The sequence below is a fragment of the Protopterus annectens genome, chromosome 15.part0, assembly GCF_019279795.1.
Source record: "Protopterus annectens isolate FY-2018-M chromosome 15.part0, PAN1.0, whole genome shotgun sequence".
Lineage (NCBI taxonomy): Eukaryota > Metazoa > Chordata > Ceratodontiformes > Protopteridae > Protopterus > Protopterus annectens.
In genome coordinates this window covers 120,460,873-120,479,546 of record NC_056749.1, presented here as the reverse complement: position 1 = coordinate 120,479,546, position 18,674 = coordinate 120,460,873, and the positions used below count along the sequence as shown (strand labels likewise).

Here is an 18,674-nt window from a genome sequence, read left to right as displayed (position 1 = left end):
TCAGTACTCCAAACGACAAACCTTTTCCATTTTCCTGCATAGTTCCTTCTTGTTGAAGGTCTGCGGGCTTCAAGGATAATGTCTTTAACCCTTTGGGATAAGTCTGGGTTAGTTGCTGTTATGTGAGGTTCCAGGCAGTTAGTTGCAAGGTTTGTAGGTTTGGGTGCATGATGTTGTAGTTGTTCTGAGTTAACATCAAAGACATCAGGGGTATTGACCACATTCTCCCCTGAGACATGCTCCTCAGCAATGGATACCAGTGTTGTCTTGGCCAATTCGGAGGTATCAGAATTATCCTTGGACGTTCCTCTTTGATTTTCAGTAGTACCTTGTGCATCAAAGGAAGAGGTGGAAATGCATATGCTGTCAGGCGTTTCCAACTGAAGGATAGAGAGTCCACCTTCCATGCCAGTGGGTGGTATGTCCTTGTGCAGAATTTTTTGAGCTGGTGATTGAGTGGGGATGCGAATAGGTCTATTTGTGGCATTCCCCATTTCTTTGTGATGGCCTTGAAGATGTCCGGGTGTAGCATCCATTCGTGAGCATCCGAGGTGGTTCTGCTTAACATGTCTGCTAGGGTGTTTTCTTTTCCCGGCACAAATATTGCCTGTAACTGGATGTTGTAGCTCAGAGCCATATTCCAAAGGTCCAGAGTCATCCTGCATAGGGGGTATGAATGAGTGCCTCCCTGTTTGTTGATGTACCACATGACTGTGGTGTTGTCTGTCCTTATCATTAAATGGCCTTCTTTGAGGAATGGTCTGAATTTCTGGATTGCTAGTTTTACTGACCGCATTTCTTTTTGGTTTATGTGCAGGTGCAGCTGGTCTGGAGTCCACACTCCTTGTATGCATTTGTCCAACATGTGCGCCCCCCAGCCTAGGTCTGAGGCGTCCATTGTGATGGGTTGGCTTGCTTGTAAGTTGTGGAATGGCAAGCCTGGGTTTGACTGGCATGCTTGAGACCACCATAGGAACTCTTGTTTCAGGCATGGGATTATTGGAATTTCGGTTTCTAAGCTGTGCCTGTGATGAGACCATAAATTCTTTAGGTACCACTGTAGCTTTCTCATATGCAGTCTGGCATGGGGTACCAGGATTATGCATGATGCCATAAAGCCCAAGGCCTGCAGTACTTTTCTTGCTGTTAGTTTGTTCTGCTTTGTTAATGCCAAGAAGTAAAGAGGGAGTTGTTCTTGTTTTTCTGCAGTTAGGAATGCCATTTGTTTTACTGTGTCCAATTCCGCACCCAAGAATGTTCTTGTCTGGGATGGTATCAGTCTTGACTTTTTTAAATTAACTGTGTATCCCAGGGCTTGTAGTAAGCAAATGACTCTTTGTAAATCTGTTGTCAGCTTGCTTTTGTTGTCCGCTTGTAACAGGCAGTCGTCCAGGTATGGATAAATTTGGATTCCCTGTAGCCTGCAATGAGCGATTACTGATGCCAGGCATTTTGTGAATACTCTGGGCGCAGTAGATAAGCCAAAGGGCAATGCTGAGAATTGATAATGCTCTGATCCTGCAAGAAATCTGAGGTATCTTCTGCAATTTTGTCGTATGGGGACGTGCAGGTATGCCTCCTTGAGATCTAGAGTTACCAGCCAACACTCCTTGCCCAGCATGGGAAGAAGTTGCTGTAGGGTCAGCATTTTGAATTTTGGGACAATGATGAATGTGTTTAAGACGGACATGTCGAGAATAGGTCTCCAATTTTTCTCTTTTCTTGGTACTAGGAAGAGTCTGGAGTAGAATCCTTTGCCCTGTTCTGTTATTGGTACTCTTTCCACAGCTCTCATCTTTGTTAATTGAGCTATCTGCTTTAGAGCTTCTGTTTTTTGATTTGGAGGTAGGTTTGGCATTCCTCTTTTTACTGGTAAGGTGTGGAAGTAGAACCTGTAGCCTTGGTCTATGGTTTGCAAAATCCACTTGTCTTTTGTGATATAGTGCCAATTTTTCGAAAATAAGGCTAACTTTCCGCCTAAAGGTGCTGCTATTTGCTCCCTGGTAGGCGGTGTCAGAGCCAAGTCACTGTGACTGTCCTGTTGCAGTGGCAGTGGTTGTGTCTGTGCCTCGCTGGTTATTGCCTTGCCACTGGCGTCCTCTGTAGGCACCTCCTCTGGATTGATTTCTGCCTCTAGAGCGTCTATTCCTGCCTCTTTGAGATTTTGAGGAGTCTGGAAAGGACCAATTTTGGCAGGCCAGTTCCTGCTAAACCTTGGGGGCTGAACCTGTAAGAAATCCTTAACTGTTTGTACAGATTTTGCCTTCTCTTCCATTTTCTTCATTACTTGCTGAGCAGGGGTACCAAATAGACTGGCCTTATCCATAGGAGCATCTAACAGCTTTGCTTTAACATGATCCGACAAGACCTGTTCTTTCAACCATGCATGCCTTCTTATCACTGTGCCAGTCATGGCTGATCTAAATGAAGCCTCCAGTGCATCATAGCCACATTTTAAGGAATGGTTACTAACCTGCTGAATGTTATTCACCATTTCTAAAACATATTTCTTATCTAAGGAGTCATCAGAGGACAGCTTCTTAGTTAACTGATCAAGCATAAACTCTTGGTATTGGATCATATGAAACTGACAGTTTAAAGCTCTAGCTGAGAGAGTAGCAGAGGTGTAAACTTTTTTCCCCCATCTCTCTAAGGACCTGGATTCCCTTTCAGAAGGAGAGGGTTTTTGCTGAGGTCGAGGCTACTGCCTTAGGCCCCTGGGATATAGTCTCAGGATCTGCAAGAGGGGCCTTGTATAGGTGGTGATGAGTGTCTGGCACCCTGTAAAATCTATCTGGTTTGGCAGGGGCTGGAGGTAAAGTATCAGGAGCAGTGCAAACATCATTAAATGCATCATCCACAACAGGCAGAACTGGAGGTATAGCTAAGGGCCTATGTTGTGGTAAGTGCAGAAAGGTCCTAAGCCTTTTTCTTGAATCTGAGTAATCTTGTCCCTGCCATTGGAAATGTTCTCTCATGGCATGTAAGGTTTCCCCAAAGGAAAATTCCTCTGGTGGAGAGGCAGATGGAATGGATTCTTCAGCATCGGAATCTTCATAAGTAGAAAAAGGAGCCTCTGGCTGATCTGTAATGTCTGAGTCATCCGAAGAATCATCAGAGGACACTGGCTCGGGGGGCTCTGCTCTAGGTCTCTTTTCTGGAGGATGAGAGGCCCTGTCTGGGTGAGATTGGGATCCCCTAATTAAGGATATTAAATCCTCTGCCAGAGTAAGCATTTGTGAACTAGAAGTGGGCCTGTGTGAGGGGGGCTTAGCAGGCACTGATTTGACAGTTTTGGCTGCTTTAGCCCTGGCAAAGGCCTTAATAGACATGGCTGCAGGAGGCCTAGCAGCACCACGTGCTGGGGTAGAGACATCCAAAGGGATGGTGTCTGATAATTCACTAGGAACCACAGTAGTAGGCAAAACTTCAGAGGCCGATTCAACTAAGGTAGCAGGAGCCTCAGTAGTAGTCATGGATTCGGCTGAAGATTGACCCGTTTTCTCGGTTTCGGCCGAAACCGAGACACTCGTGGCTTGCTTAACCGTGGTTTCGGCCGAAACCGCGGACCGCGAGTGCCGGTCTTTTTCTTTGCGGTTTTTAACAATTTGAGTAGTCGGAGGATCCGACGGCATAATGTACGCAAAATCTGAGCCGAAAAACTGTTCAGTAAACTCCGACCGACGCCTAAGCGTTCGTCGGTTGAAGGAAGCACAGGCTAAACAGGCTGCTACGTCGTGGTCTGGGCCTAAGCAAGGTAGGCAGTAAGAGTGGAAATCTTTATGAGGTATTTGTTTCCCACAAGTTAAACAGTTATTTACTTTTTCTGACATCGGCTGAGGCAAGAAAGAGTCCCCAACGGGGTACTTAGCTTTAGAAGTCTTGAAGTAGTATTCGGTAGTAGTAATCTCTGGATCTGACCGACCGGCACTTGCGAACAGCTTCTGCTTGGGCGCCACGGCAAGAAAGACTGGGGAAAATGGCGTCGGCTGATGCCTTTATACCCGAAGACCAGCAGAGATGACGTCGGGTGAAGTGCGACATCAGCCGAAGCCGGACCCAGACTTTGGAATCCGGCCGACCGAAGGGCTGCCTGACGACAGGACAACCCATTTGTTATGACTGCAGATGCATCCTTGAAGGACATCAGCAGAATGTCCATAACCGTTACCACAATAAGCTTTGCAGGTGGTAAAGAATGCCAAAGGAGGTCCCTTCTCAGTTCTCAAGGAATGGGGGGAATTAAAGTTTTTTTTTTCTTCTCCCAGTCACAGCAGACTTGCACATTTCTTCTCAATGCTAAAGAATATGATCCATCCATTATCAGTAATTAAGCAGTCACATTAATGGTCACTGTGAGACAATACAATCAACACCATGTACAAACGCAAAGCTTGGGAGATTATAGAGTAGTCTATCAATCTAAGCAACACGTCTGAAGCTAGAAGAAAAACACCCAGAAGAAATACACACACACAGGAACAACATGGTAATTTCACAGATGAACTATCTGCTTACGCCATAAGGGCAGATTAAAAAGACAGAATGCACAATGGCAAAAACATGGCTGACATACTTAAAAGCATACAAACAGTAATTAAAAGTAAGATACACATAAGACTAGCACATCATCATAGCATTATTCCGCATACATTATGTAGTAAGCAGAAAAACACTCACCTACATTTCTTTTAATGAAGTATATTCTCAACTTGTTTCATAAAGTTCTTAACAATTCTAGTTTAAACTTGACTAATTTTGAAAACAGTCTGTTGCACTGTGAAGATCAAACTAACATGCTGAAAGTAACACGTTTTTAAAAAATCTTTTTATAAATAGGTTAATAAAATAAAAATTAGGCAGCTTGACTTATTAATACAAAATTGGTGGACTAACAGCTTGCATTTTCATGACAATGTCTCATCTAGAAGACAGTGCTGGGTCACTGCAATTTTTCTCACCACATGAAAGGCTGAAGGTCACTCAAGGATGTTCCAACTCTAATCACCTAATTGACATATGTAGCTTATTATGTACTGCTGCACCAACATAATCACAAAGCACAATTTATTAACAACTCCACATATCAGGAATGCATAAAAGATGCACTTTACCCCATCCAATGGATTCAGCAAAAGCAATCAATGTTTGCCAGCCAGCATTTGCCGATTATGAAATGTTTCACTATCAGTACGATGATTTGCAACTCACCTGACAATGCTGTACTTCATCAGATAAGACATGTATTACTGACTGTGGACCTCCACTGGCACCAAAGAGATCAAGTTCATCTAAGGCTTCAAGCGCTGCCTAGAAGCAGAAAAGTGAGCACAAAGATCAGCAAGACTTGGCAACATCTGATCATTCTGACACAGGATCTGATAACGAACTAAGAAGTTATGTACCTACCATAACGTTCCATGTTAGTTGTCTTCTTCTCGCCTTCTTTCTTGATGGATGGGTTCGGAGCCGATCCTCGGCTCCGACTCGGCCAATACTAAAGCTCGAGAGCTAATTCCACCGGCTCGAGGCTCCCCTATATCCCACAATGCAAGGCGGTAACTACTCAGATCTCGTTTGATAGCTATACCAAGCAATCCTAGTCTCCATAGAATGGAGAAGGGAAACCCACCTCAATAACAACCTGCGTGAAAGGTATCGCAGACCTAAGAAAGGAGAAAAGGAGGTGGAAGAACGTGTGAGAATGACGACTTCCAGAGGAAGATCACAAACTGAATTCCTATCGGTCTGTCCAGGCTTGGGGGAAGGAGGGTGGGACGCAAGAAAGAAGGCGAGAAGACAACTAACATGGAACGTTATGGTAGGTACATAACTTCTTAATGTTAAGTTGCCTATCTCGCCTTCATTCTTGCTGGATGGGACCGCGTCCCTAGCACCTTATCCCGGGTGGCCTATCGGAACAGACTCTTGAGAACAGTGGAACCAAAGTTGGCACAGTTTCTGGAGACCATGTCCAATTTGTAATGTGAAATTAAGGTATGAGGAGAAGCCCAGGTGGCTGCTGCACAAATGGAATCTATTGGCAGCCTATCCTGAAAAGCTACGGATGTAGCTAACGCCCTAGTTGAATGAGCTCTAGGTCTTGAAGGTAGTTTTTGATGTCTGATCTCATAGATGAATTGTAGAGGTGAGCCATCTAGAGAGGGATACTTTAGTAACAGGAAGGCCCAATTTCCCTTCCGCATATGATAGAAATAGTTGATCAGATTTCCTGAATTGTTTAGTCCTGCTAAGTTGGCGATGAACATCCAGAAAATGTAGCTTTTGTTCCGACCTGTTTGAATAGTTAGAGAAAAAGACGGGGAGATCAATAATTTGGTTTAGGTTTGCTTGAGAGGAAACCTTAGGTAAAAAGGATGGATTAGTACGGAGGGATACCCTATCTTTGTGAAACACTGAGTAAGGAGGACGACTGCACAGAGCATGGAGTTCGGATACCCTTCTCGCTGAAGTTATAGCTACCAGAAAAAGTGTCTTCCAAGAAAGCAACTTCAGAGAACATGAAGCCGCTGGTTCGAAGGGGGGAAGGATTAAGGATGCCAGAACCAAGTTCAAATCCCATTGAGGCGGGGGATCTTTGACTGGAGGTTTGAGAAGAAATACGCCCCTTAAAAAGGCTTTACAGAGTTTGTGAGCCATGATGCTAGACTCCGAGACACCTACATGAAAATTAGATATGGCAGCCAGTTGAACTCTAATGGTAGATGCAGATGATCCTAAATGAAAGAGCTCTGCTAGAAAGTCTAGAATAGACTGGATAGGTGCAGTAAAGGGATCTATGTTTTTTGATGTTGCCCAAAAAGAGAAGCGTTTCCATTTGCTACTATAAATCTTCCAGGTAGAAGATTTATGAGAGGCTATCAAGATATCTCGGACCGAGCGAGATATTGAGGGAAGCCTGGCTAAGGTCGGAATCAGAGAAACCACGCTGTGAGGTTTAGAGAATGCAGAGATTGGTGCAGCTGACCCGATTGGTGGGTTAACAGATCTGGTACTGGGTCCAGATGCCAAGGCTGCTCCAAAAGGTAATGATGAAGAAACGGAAACCATATCTGTCGAGGCCAGTAAGGGGCAATGAGGATCATTGTCACTCTCAGAGCGATGGCTTTCTGAATTAGTTGAGATATCAGTGGAAAAGGGGGAAAGGCATATAGAAGTCCCTGGGGCCAATCGTGGACTACAGAGTCTCTGGTGGGATGGCCTGGTAACAGGAAGAGAGTGAAGAAGTCGTGACACTTGCTGTTTTGGGGAGTAGCAAAAAGATCGCAGCAAGGGTGGCCCCATCTTAGGAATACTTCTTCTAGAACTAATTTCTTTAGAGACCACTTGTGGGGCATGAGAATTGCCCTGCTCAACTTGTCTGCAATCACGTTGGATTTCCCAGGAATGTGCATTGCTATCAGAAAATGCTGAGAAGAGATTGCCCATTGCCAAAGTCTGAGTGCCTCTTGACATAAGGGGTATGATCTGGTTCCGCCTTGTTTGTTGATGTACCACACTACGGACATGTTGTCCGTATGAATTGCAATAGTCCCAGTGGGAAGAGAGTCGTGAAGGGCTTGCAACGCTAAAAGCACTGCTCTCATCTCTAAGACATTTATGTGCAAGTGGCACTCGAAAGGTTGCCACGTGCCTTGGACTGTCCTGCCCTGATAATGCCCCCCCACCCGATCAGGGAGGCGTCTGTTGTCAACGTGGCGACTGGGGGGGGGGGGAGTGAAGGGTCTTCCTCGGAGAACCTGAGGTGATGTGATCCACCAAGACAGTTGATTCTTGCATGATTGAGTTATCAATATGGTATGGGACATCGGGAGCTGTTGGAAGGACCATTGAGTAAACAGCATCCATTGGAGGATCCTCATGTGGAATCTGCTGCCATGAGTCCTAACACCTTCAAATCTAGTCTGGCTTTGACTTTGTTGCATTGTAAGAGAAGGGAAAGTTGTTTCCGAATGTCTGACACTCTCTGCTCTGTGAGTCTGGCTGAAAGATTGAGTGTGTCTAAGGTGGCGCCTATAAAGGTAATAGATTGACAAGGCGACAAAGCAGATTTTTCGAAATTTATTGAAATGCTTAGAGCTTGGCAAATTTGGATGGTGAAGTCCCTGGATAGAAGAAGCTGATGTCTGGTGGTGGCAGTAAGGAGCCAGTCGTCTAAATATGGAAACACCTGGAATCCTTGATGTTTCAGGTGAGCCGCGACCACTGCCATGCATTTGGTAAACACACGGGGGGCTGTAGTGAGACCAAAGAGCAGGGCTCTGAACTGGTAGTGACTGGCTCCCAGCCTGAAGCAGAGAAATCTTCTGGAGCGTCTGTTCATCTTGATGTGGTAGTACGCGTCCTGAAGATCTATCGAGCACATCCAATTGTCCTGACCCAAGAAGGGTAGAATGGACTGTAGCGTGACCATCCGGAATTTTGTTTTCCTGACATACTTGTTTAAGTTGCTGAGATCCAGTATGGGTCTCCAGTCCCCTGTTTTCTTTGGTACCAAAAAGAATTTGGGGTAGATTCCGGATCCTTGCTGGTCTGCTGGGACTGATTGGATAGCTCTCTTTGATAGCAGCTTTGAAATTTCTAATGCTGCTTGTTCCCTTAGACCAGGTGGAACGTCTGGAAGGGATCCTTTGGGTTGGGATGGGATGTGAATAAAGGGAATTTTGTAACCCTCGGATATGATCGACTGTACCCACTTGTCTCGAGTAAGGGAAAGCCAGACTTTTGGGTACAGGGATAACCTTCCCCCGACTGCCTCCGAAGGTGGACAGCCGGGCAGCCCCTCAGGGATGCTGAAAGGGTTTATCAGAGAACGTTTCTCTGCTACCCTGGTTTTGCGGACCTCCTCTGCCTCTAGGGTGGCGTCTATTATTATTATTCCCCCCTCTGCCTCTAGAGGGGAATCGACCTTGTGCGTCAGATGAGACTCCCTGGGATTGTTTACGGAACCACATCTTTCCTCCCCTCTGACCTTTGGGATAGGGTCTAGAAGGGGTAGAAAAACGGACTCCTACGGCAGAGAGAGTCTTACCTTCTACCTCACACCTGGTCAATGTATCCTTCACCTGTGGACCAAACAAGGATGATCCATCAAAGGGAGAATTGGTGAAGGACACCTTGAAAGGGTCCGCAAAGTTGCACAGCCGCATCCAGGCGTGACGTCGTAAGGCAACACCTGTGCCTGTGGCTCTACTCGCCCCATCCGCAGCATATGAGATAAGCCGCATGGAGGAGTTAATGATGGAATTCAGGGTTGCCAACTGGGAGTTCATTCTGTCTTGGAACCCCTCAGCTGTAGGATCCTTTATCACTTCACTCATATCCTTGAGTAAATCTCTCTGGAGACAAGTGAAGTGGCATAAGTAATTCAGCGACCGCATTGAAAAGGTCACTGACGAGAACATCCGCTTACCGTACCTGTCCATGGTCCTAGATTCCTTATTAGGAGGATGGACAGGAACTGAAGGATCAGCTAACTCCTTCTTAGTGGCCGCAGCCACCACCATGGCATCAACGGGGACACCTTTGGATAAAAAATCTTTATCTCTAGGGGCAGTAATAAACTGAGATGGCCTCCTCAGGGTGGGTTCCACTGAATCAGGAGCCGTCCAGGCCTTCCTTGCCACCACTTCCATAAGGGGGTCAAAGGGAGGGGACACCCAGGAGGTAGAAGGGCGAGAGCCAAACGCCTCAAGATACACTGACTCATCCTCCGAAGGGTTAAGGGCTGGCCAGTTCCCCCTCTGTTTCAGGATCTCAAGGATGTCAGCAAAGGAGACATCCTCAGAGGGGGATCGAGGGGAACCTTCAGATTCCTCTAAGTCAGTGTCAGAGGTGATAGACTCAGGGGAGTCAATGTGCTTCCTCTTGCACTGCCTCTTCCTAGGGGGATCTCCTACCGGGTCAGGAGAGGCCTCGGAAGAGGAGGAAATTCCCAATGGGGAAACTTGAGGAGTTGGCTCTCTGCGGTCTAATGCAAGGGGGTGGGTAGAAATCACTGCAGGCACTGAAGATGGAGGGGCCGACGGAGCGGACTGTGGGGAAGACCCTGGTTCTAGCACGCTCCGCATGACCTCGAAGGCACCCCTATCAGGCAAGGCCAGAGGTCCCCGCTCCGAAGAGACAAGGACCCCCCCCCGGCACTGACAGGGACGGCTCCGAGGCCGATGTTGGAGCCGAACTCACCAGCGCCGAAGCCCGGAGAGGGAGAGCGGGGTCGGACAAGGGTCCGATGCCACTCGCCCCCTCGGAGCCAAGGGAAGCTCGGCGCCGAGATCCCTCCAAGGAGGAGATCGGAGCAGACGACTGAGCCGAAAGGGAAGGTATCGGATCCGACGCACTGACAGTCATGGCTCCGACAAGCCCTGGCTCCGAACTGAAAGGAGTTGGAGGAGGAATACATTGGGGAATGGAAATAGCCACTGACTGCGGAGTCGGGCTATGCAGCATTTGGGCCAGTGCCTCGGACTTGAGAAGTCTACTCACTACCCTTTGCAAATCGTGGTCAGATAGCCTGGAAGACCGTGAGGAATGTGTTCTATGGCTCTGTTCAGAAAGAAGAGGGGATCCTGGTGCCGAGTGCACGGAGCCGATAGAGGGGGATCTAGATCTCTTCCTAGAAGGTTGCTCCGATAAAAGTATCGGAGCCAACGGAGTTATATCAACCTCGGCTCCAGCCGGAGCCGAGATAACAGTATGAGGCTTGGAGACATCGGCTCCGGCCGGAGCCGATGTCAAAGCAGACTTTACATTTCCAGAAGTCGACTCAGAAACCGGAGCCGACTGTTTGGAAGTTTTAGAAGGCTTCCCCGACACAGACTGAGTCGGGGGGGGGGGGGGGCTTTCAGGCTTTAATAAGCCATGCAAGGTTAATTTATTCTTGCATTCCTGCAGGACTCTAGGGCTAAAACCATGGCAAACAGCACAAGAGTCCTGCAGGTGCAAAGGTCCCAGGCAATACATACAAGAAGTGTGACCGTCTGTCAGAGACATTTTCTGACAGCACGAGTCACACTTCTTGAAGCCTGAAACCTTAGATTCCTTAGACATAATAAAAGGTCCAAGAAAACGCACACAGACACACACACAGGCCTTAATTAAAAATAAAATACCAGTCACACAAGGGGACTAGAAGGGGCCTAAGGCCTAAAACTAAAGAGGAATAAAGGAGGGAAAAAGGGGCAACAAAGTTGTCAAACCAGGAAAAAGGGGATTTAAAACTAAAGGTTTCAGTAAAAAAGGGTACTAGGGGTCTAAGAATTGAAAATTTAGAATTAAATTCTTCACTAACCTGCCAGAGCCGGTAGAAAAGCACCTCGTCAGCTAAGCGGCAAACGAGATCTGAGTAGTTATCACCTAGCATTGTCGGATATAGGGGAGCCTCGAGCCAGTGGAATTAGCTCTCGAGCTTTAGTATTGGCCGAGTCGGAGCCGAGGATTGGATCCGACCCATCCAGCAAGAATGAAGGCGAGATAGACAACTTAACATCACTGTATACACTCAAGAGAAAAAAATAATTTAACTTCCTAATAACAGACTGACAGTTTCCAATGTACATAACCATTGTGAAAATGTTGCTTGCAACAACAAAAATACCAGCTCACTTATATTAAGACTTAATAGACATTAATAAACACTGGACTACATGAAGAGAGACATGGAGGAGCTCTCGGATTATGAAGTCCAGGCAGCTATGACCCTAGCCTTGAGCAGCATCCAACCATCACCCAGAATGACAGCACACTACAAGCAGAAAATTACTGATTTCAACAACTGGCCAAGTTTCTGTTGTCATTCTAAGGGGATCCAGTACTTGTCTGCATGGGATGACATGATTGACAGACCTCGAGGCTTTGCCAGAGATGGCCTGCATCTGCCAACCCTGGGCTTCAAGATACTGGCCAAGGCTCTTGCCACCCCTATAGTACCTTTTTTTAGGCAGTGTTTCAAAGACCAAATTACCACAGTAACAGCTACAAACAAATGCAATCTGATGGTCATGCTGCTCAATACTAGAAGTATCTGAGGGTCATGCTGCTCAATGCTCGAAGTCTAAATCTCAAAATGCACTTGTTCGAAGCACTACTTAAAATGGAGAACATCGACATTTGTGCTGTAACAGAGACCTGGTTCAAAGCAGCAAAAAGCAGCCTTGCACTATCAGACTATAACTCATTCCACACCTTTCGGCCCCAGAACTTGCGCTGAAGCTCCAAAGGTGGTGGTATTTCCATATTCATAAAGGATGTGTACACCTTCAGACTGGTAGCCCAACATAACACAAAGATACTTCAGGTGCAGCTAACATTGGGTAAGACAGCAGTTCTGGTCGTAGCCTGCTACAGGTCCACAATCATGTGCCAAGACTCACACTCCATGTTTTTAAGTACCCTGGAGAATAGTAGGGTCCAACCTAGCACTCTCATACTGGGCGACTTCAACTACCCCTCCATTAACTAGGAAATCTACTAGTGTACCAATACATTTGCCAACATTTCCTGGAATTTGTTAATTCCAATGCCCTGGACTAGCTTGTTCTTACCCCCACTAGAGGTAGCAACATCCATGACCTGGTCATTACTAACGGGCAACCGTTGCTCTACACCAATAGTCACCTCCTCCCTGGTTAGATCTGACCACAAACTAATCACCTTGGAAATCCATACCCCCCCAGCAAAGGTAAACACCATGAAAAACTTCTCCAAAGCTAACTTTGGGTTCCTAAAAACAGAGGTGGCTAACTTCACGGCACCCATGCAAATGGAGAATAATTGTATGACTGCTGAATAATATACCAATGCACTGTATGAACACATACACAAATGCATGATCTCGCCATACCCAATAGAACCAAGACACTCTCCTCCAAAACAAGGAAGCCAATCTGGTGGTCCCTTGCCATAAACAAACTCTACAACAGAAGGAAGAAACTGATGTGGAATAAGGTGAATTCCCAAGACCGGAAAAACTCCCTTATCAGCCTTAAACAAAAGTTGAGATCCCTTATCAAGTCCTCTAAAGCTAGCTATGAAAACAGAATTGCAGCAGATAGTAGACAACCACAAGGCCTTCTATAGTTATGTAAAGAATCTCCACGTCAATACCCAGATTTGCTCTGAGCTACTGCACAATGGTACCTCCTATACCAAGTCAACTGATATTGCCAATATACTGACAGTTTCAGTGTCAGCTATACCCCTCTCTCCCCCCACAAAGGACCAATCACAATACCAGTAGATTGCCAGGCACCCAGTATTACTGCAGCACATATTAAAACAGCACTGTTCAAGGCCAAGAATACAGCTTCTATGGGATCTGACAATATCCCTGGCTGTGTTCTACGTTAATTACAGAGTGAACTGGCACCACACCTGTGTGCCCTGTTCAATCACAGCCTCACCGCATGATTTGCCCCTACCGAATGGCTCACTACTACAGTCATCCCTCTCCACAAAGGAGGAGTGACTACAGACCTTGGGAACTATCACCCCATTAGCCGGAGTCTGATATGCAAAGCTATGGAACGCATCATCATGGACCTAATAAACAAGGATATAGGGAATCTTACAAACTCTGGATCCCACACAGTTTGGTTTTGTGAAAGGTAGATCATCCCTGCTCAACCTGGTCGACTTCTTTGAGTCAGTCACCAGAGCTGTGGATGAAGGCAAGGTGGTTCATACAGCCTACCTTGATCTGGCCAAGGTCTTTGATACCATTCCCCACTCAGGAATAAAAAAAAACCCACTAAGCTAGGCATCAACCCCTATATCACTAAGTGGGTTGCAAACTGGTTCACAGATAGAACCCACAGTGTGAAAGTAGCTGACGCAAAGTCACAGTGTTGACCAGTCACAAGTGGAGTCCCACAGGGGTCGGTCGTGGGTCCTCTTCCTGTTTGGTATTTACTTCTCTGAAGTCCAGACCAACATGAAGGGACTCCGGCTGACAAAGTTCACAGACTATTTCAAGTTGGGAGCTATTACTAACTCCCCAAGTGATGCTGACATCCTACAGAAAGCCCTCACTGAGACCAATGACTGGTGTCAGAACCATGGCATTAAGCTAAATACCAAAAAATGTGTTGTCATCCCCTTTGGGAAAAACTCTGTTCCCACGAATTACCACATCGACGGTAGCCCAATGAATACAGAAGGCGTTAGAAGAGATCTGGGAACACAGGTTGACAGCAACCTCTCTTTTGACCACCACATTGCCACTGTGGTCAGAAAGTCCTTCTATGAGGCACATTTCATTACTAAGGGTTTTGCATCTAGGAAGAAAGAGGTCACCATCTCCCTTTACTCTTCCCTCATTAGGCCAATCAAGTACAATGCCCCAATTTGGCATGTACCTCACTAGACACCTGCAACACGTGGAGAGGCTGCAAAAGTACTTCACAAAGATGACCCATCCTAGGCCTTAAACACTTGTCCTATATGGACAGACTCAAAATACTCCAACTATGCTCTGTCTCATACCGCCTACTTAGAGGCGATCTCTGCTTGACTTACAAAGCCATGACTGACCCAGCTCTGTTAGAAATGCTACATCTAAAGAAATCCCAATCACTCCGCAACACACTCCAGAGACATCAACCTCATTACCACAATCAACAGAACATGCTGAAGGGACAGGTTCATAACCCAGAGACAGACTGTGCTGTGCAACAGACTTCCCATACATGTCAAACAGAGCAGCTCACTGGCCCTATTCAAGAAAAATCTTGATGAGTGGATGGGAAACAGAAAATTCACCCCAGGGAACACTCCAGTGTCTTTACTTGACAGAGGCACTGGGAACTAATGTCGGGTGGCATGATGCCAGGGCAATCCTATGGGTTAGGCTTGTAAAGGCTCCAGGGCCATTAGCCTAGTACACACCTATGAACACAAAATAACTGAACACACAAGTTATCAAAAGTTTTATGTCTCAAGAAACACTGCAAAATGAAAATGCATTTTTATCTTCATGCACATTATACTATGTGAATAAGCTTCAATGGCTTTTGCTCATTACATCAAACACCATATCTCTCAACCTCTTAGCACAAGAAATATGGACAAAGCCAAAAACAATGGGGGGACAGAGGCCCAAAGCTAGGGACACATTTTAAATATTGATCTTATAAACTTATAAGTGGATAGAATAAATAGTTTTGTGTTACCATGCATTTTCTGAAGGATATGAAGTCTAAAACCCCAATGTGTGAGATTTAGTGAATTCAATCCTCACTAATTTGCCAGAGAATCACAAATTTTATCAGCAACAGACTAACTATACGAGGCAAAAATCTGGGCATTCTGTGAAAACCTGGGCAGTTGAGAGGTATGTTAAGAAAGTACAGTTGTGTACACTTACCATAACTGTAGATGTTAGAGTGTATTCACTGTTGCAGTCATTACATTTGGGTAATCCTGCTGGCAGGTTGCCCTCAGTCGGCCTGAATTCCAAAGCCTTGGGTCCTGCGTCAGTTGCTGTTGCCCCTTCCCTGACGTCAGGTCATCAGGGGTATAAAAGATGCAGCCGACGTCATTTTCTTCAGTTTTTCTTGCCCCATATGTCAGGTGCCCCCAAAAGGGTAGGCTATATAACAGTGAATACACTCGAACATCTACATTTATGGTAAGTGTGCACAAATGTACTATGCTCTTCGTGTTTCACTGTTGCAGTCATTACATTTGGGTAGAGTCCCAAATCTATGGTTGGGTGGCTGGAGCTAAACAACATTAGGAGCGGCTATGAGGCCCTGCAGAACTGCAGTAGCAAAGCCTGCTCTGGATTTAGAGGAAAGTGTCAGATTGTAATGCTTTGTAAAGGTGTGCACTGAACTCCAAGTAGCAGTCTCTAAAATGTCTTTGGTTGGTACTCCCCTGAGAAAGGCTGCCGAAGTGGCTGGAGCTCTGGTTGAATGTGGCCTAATGCCCTTAGGCACTGGCTTGCCATGCTGAGAGTAGCAGAAACGAATGCAGTGACCTATCCACTTTGAAATAGTCTGCTTGGAAATAGCCTTTCCTTGTGATCCTGCAGCATATGCCACTAGAAATTGTTCTTTCTGAAAACTTTAGTTTTGTCCAAGTAGAATCTAAGTTGTCTGTGTACGTCCAAAGAATGCAGAATTTTCTCCCCCTTGTTCTGTGGATTTGGATAAAAAGCTGACAAATGAATAGTTTGGTTAAGGGCTACACTGGACACCATCTTGGGCATAAATGTAGGATTTGACCTCAGAGAGACCCTGTCTGGATAAAAAATGATAAAAGGTCCTACAGCCGTGACAGCCTGTAGCTCTGACACTCGTCTTGCAGAGGTTATTGCTAGGAGCAGAGCTGTTTGCCAAGATAAGAATTTTATATCCACAGTAGCAGCTGGCTCAAAAGGAGGTAGGGTGCGTTTTTCCAATACATAATTGAGGTCCCATGCAGGCACTGGCTGTTTCCTTGGAGGCCTTAAATTTTTGGCTCCTCTGAGGTACTGCCTTAATAAAGGATGAGAAAAGAGTGGTGGCTCTATATTGTAATGAGCCGAAATGGCAGAGGCATGAATTTTAAATGATGAAAAAGATAGGCCTTTGTCCAGCATATCAGTTAAGTATTGCAAAATCTGAGGGATATTTGGAACAGCTGTGTCATTTCCTTGAGCTTGGTTCCAAGCACAAAATCTCTTCCATTTTCCAGCATAGCATTTTCTAGTAATAGGCCTTCTGGCTTCCAAAATGACATTCATCACAGCTTTACTGAGAGGTGTGTTTTGTATGGCTACATTATCCGCCATGCTGCCAGGTTTAGAGTCCTGAGTTGGCTGTGCAGAATCGGATTGTTTTGTTGGGACAGTAGGGGAGGTATTTGAGGTAAGGTCCAGGCTGGGCTTTGAGACAAGTTCCTTAAGATAGGATACCAGTACTAGCAGGGCCAGTCTGGAGCAATCAGAATAATTTTTGGTTTCTCCCGTCTCACCTTTAGGAGCATCTTGGGGAGGAGAGGCAGTGGAGGAAAGGCATATACTGATAGGTTTTTCCAGTTGAAAGATAAGTCGTCCACTTTCCATGCTTGTCTGTGATAAGCCCTTGTGCAGAATCTTTTCAGTTGATAGTTGTGAGGGGAGGCAAAGAGATCTATGTCCGGGTGTCCCCATTTCTTTGTTATCATGCTGAAGACTTGTGGATCCAGGTGCCACTTGTGGGGATCCATGAGGTTTCTGCTTAGTTCATCTGCCAGAGTATTGTCCTTTCCTGGCAGGAATTGTGCCTGCAGATGAACTTGGTAAGTCAATGCTGTGTCCCATAAAGCCATGGCTAGTCTGCAAAGGGGGTAAGAATGCGTGCCCCTCCTGCTTGTTTATGTACCACTTGACCATGGTACTGTCCGTCTTTATCAGTAGTTGTCCCGGATGAATTAGGTCCTTGAAGGCTGTCAGGGCATTTTGAGCAGCTAGCATCTCATTTTGATTGATATGTAGATGCATTTGATTTGTGGACCAGGTGCCCTGAATGCCTCTTTCCTGCCATGTGGGCCCCCCAGGCATAATCTGATGCATCCGTTGTTAGGTTCTGCCTGGCTGGGGGAAGTGAGAATGGCTGGCCCTTGTTTTGGTGACAAGCCTTTGCCCACCATCAAAACTCCTGTTGCAGGCAGGGAATGAGAGTAATCATTGTTTCCAGGCTGTGGCAATGTTGTGTCCAGAAACTTTTTAGGTACCACTGAAGTTTCCTCATCTGAAATCTTGCATATGGAATTAGTAGGATGCCATGAAGCCCAAAGCCTGCAGAATTTTTCTTGCAGATAACTGGGCTTTGTTGCCATTTCCTTGAAAATAGGTAGTCAGTTGCCTTTGTCTGGCATGAGATAAGCCATCTGGGCAGTTGCATTTTAGCTTGCACCCAGGAATATTATCTCTTGAGAGGGTACTAGTCTTGATTTATTTTTGTTGACTGTGTACCCCAGGCATGTTAAAAGCCTTTTCACAAATGCCAGATGCTGTAGTAGAATGTCTTTGTTCTCTGCTTGAATGAGGCAGTCGTCCAAGTAAGGATATATTTGTATTCCTCTTTGTCTGCAGAAAGCAATTACTGGTGCTAGGCACTTCGTGAAGATCCTGGGCGCAGTAGATAAGCCAAAGGGCAGTGCAGAGAATTGGTAATGCTTTGAACCAGCCTTGAATCTGAGGTATCTTCTGCATGACTGTCTGATTGGGACATGCAGGTATGCCTCTCTTAGATCTAAAGTGACGAGCCAAGCCTTTCTGCCCAGCATGGGCAGAAGTTGCTGTAAGGTAAACATCTTGAATTTTGGAATATCCAGGAAATTGTTTGGAATGGATAGGTCCAGTATTGGTCTCCATGTTTTGTCCTTTCTGGGCACCAATAACAGTCTCGAGTAAAATCCTTGCCCCTGCTCTTGCTGTGGCACTTGTTGAATATCAAACTGTACGAAATCCGGCAAAACAGTTAGGACCGTTTCCCAGAGTTGTGTTCAGGAAAGGAAGGAACTTAAAAGAGCTCCTACTATCCAGGCAAGAGCCAAATTTCATTAAATGTAAAGGCTCTGTGACATGTGGCTCCTGTAATTGGTGCCAATTAGTCAAAGTAGGACTTTCTTTCTTTGTTAATGATATTAAATATAACGTACAACACACTATTAACTGCAACTCAAAATCA

At 45.8% G+C, this 18,674-nt stretch overlaps 1 protein-coding gene across 5 annotated transcripts in view; it reads right to left on the bottom strand.

Annotated features, from left to right (window-relative positions):
• Positions 1–18,674, bottom strand: part of PHKA1 (phosphorylase kinase regulatory subunit alpha 1) — a 3,177,076-nt gene that overhangs the window by 2,539,040 nt on the left and 619,362 nt on the right. For all 5 annotated transcript variants that reach the window (XM_044057561.1, XM_044057557.1, XM_044057558.1 and 2 more), the window contains exon 8: positions 5,212–5,310. In XM_044057561.1, the coding sequence (XP_043913496.1) occupies positions 5,212–5,310 (99 nt within the window). The remainder of the gene's footprint in view (positions 1–5,211; positions 5,311–18,674) is intronic.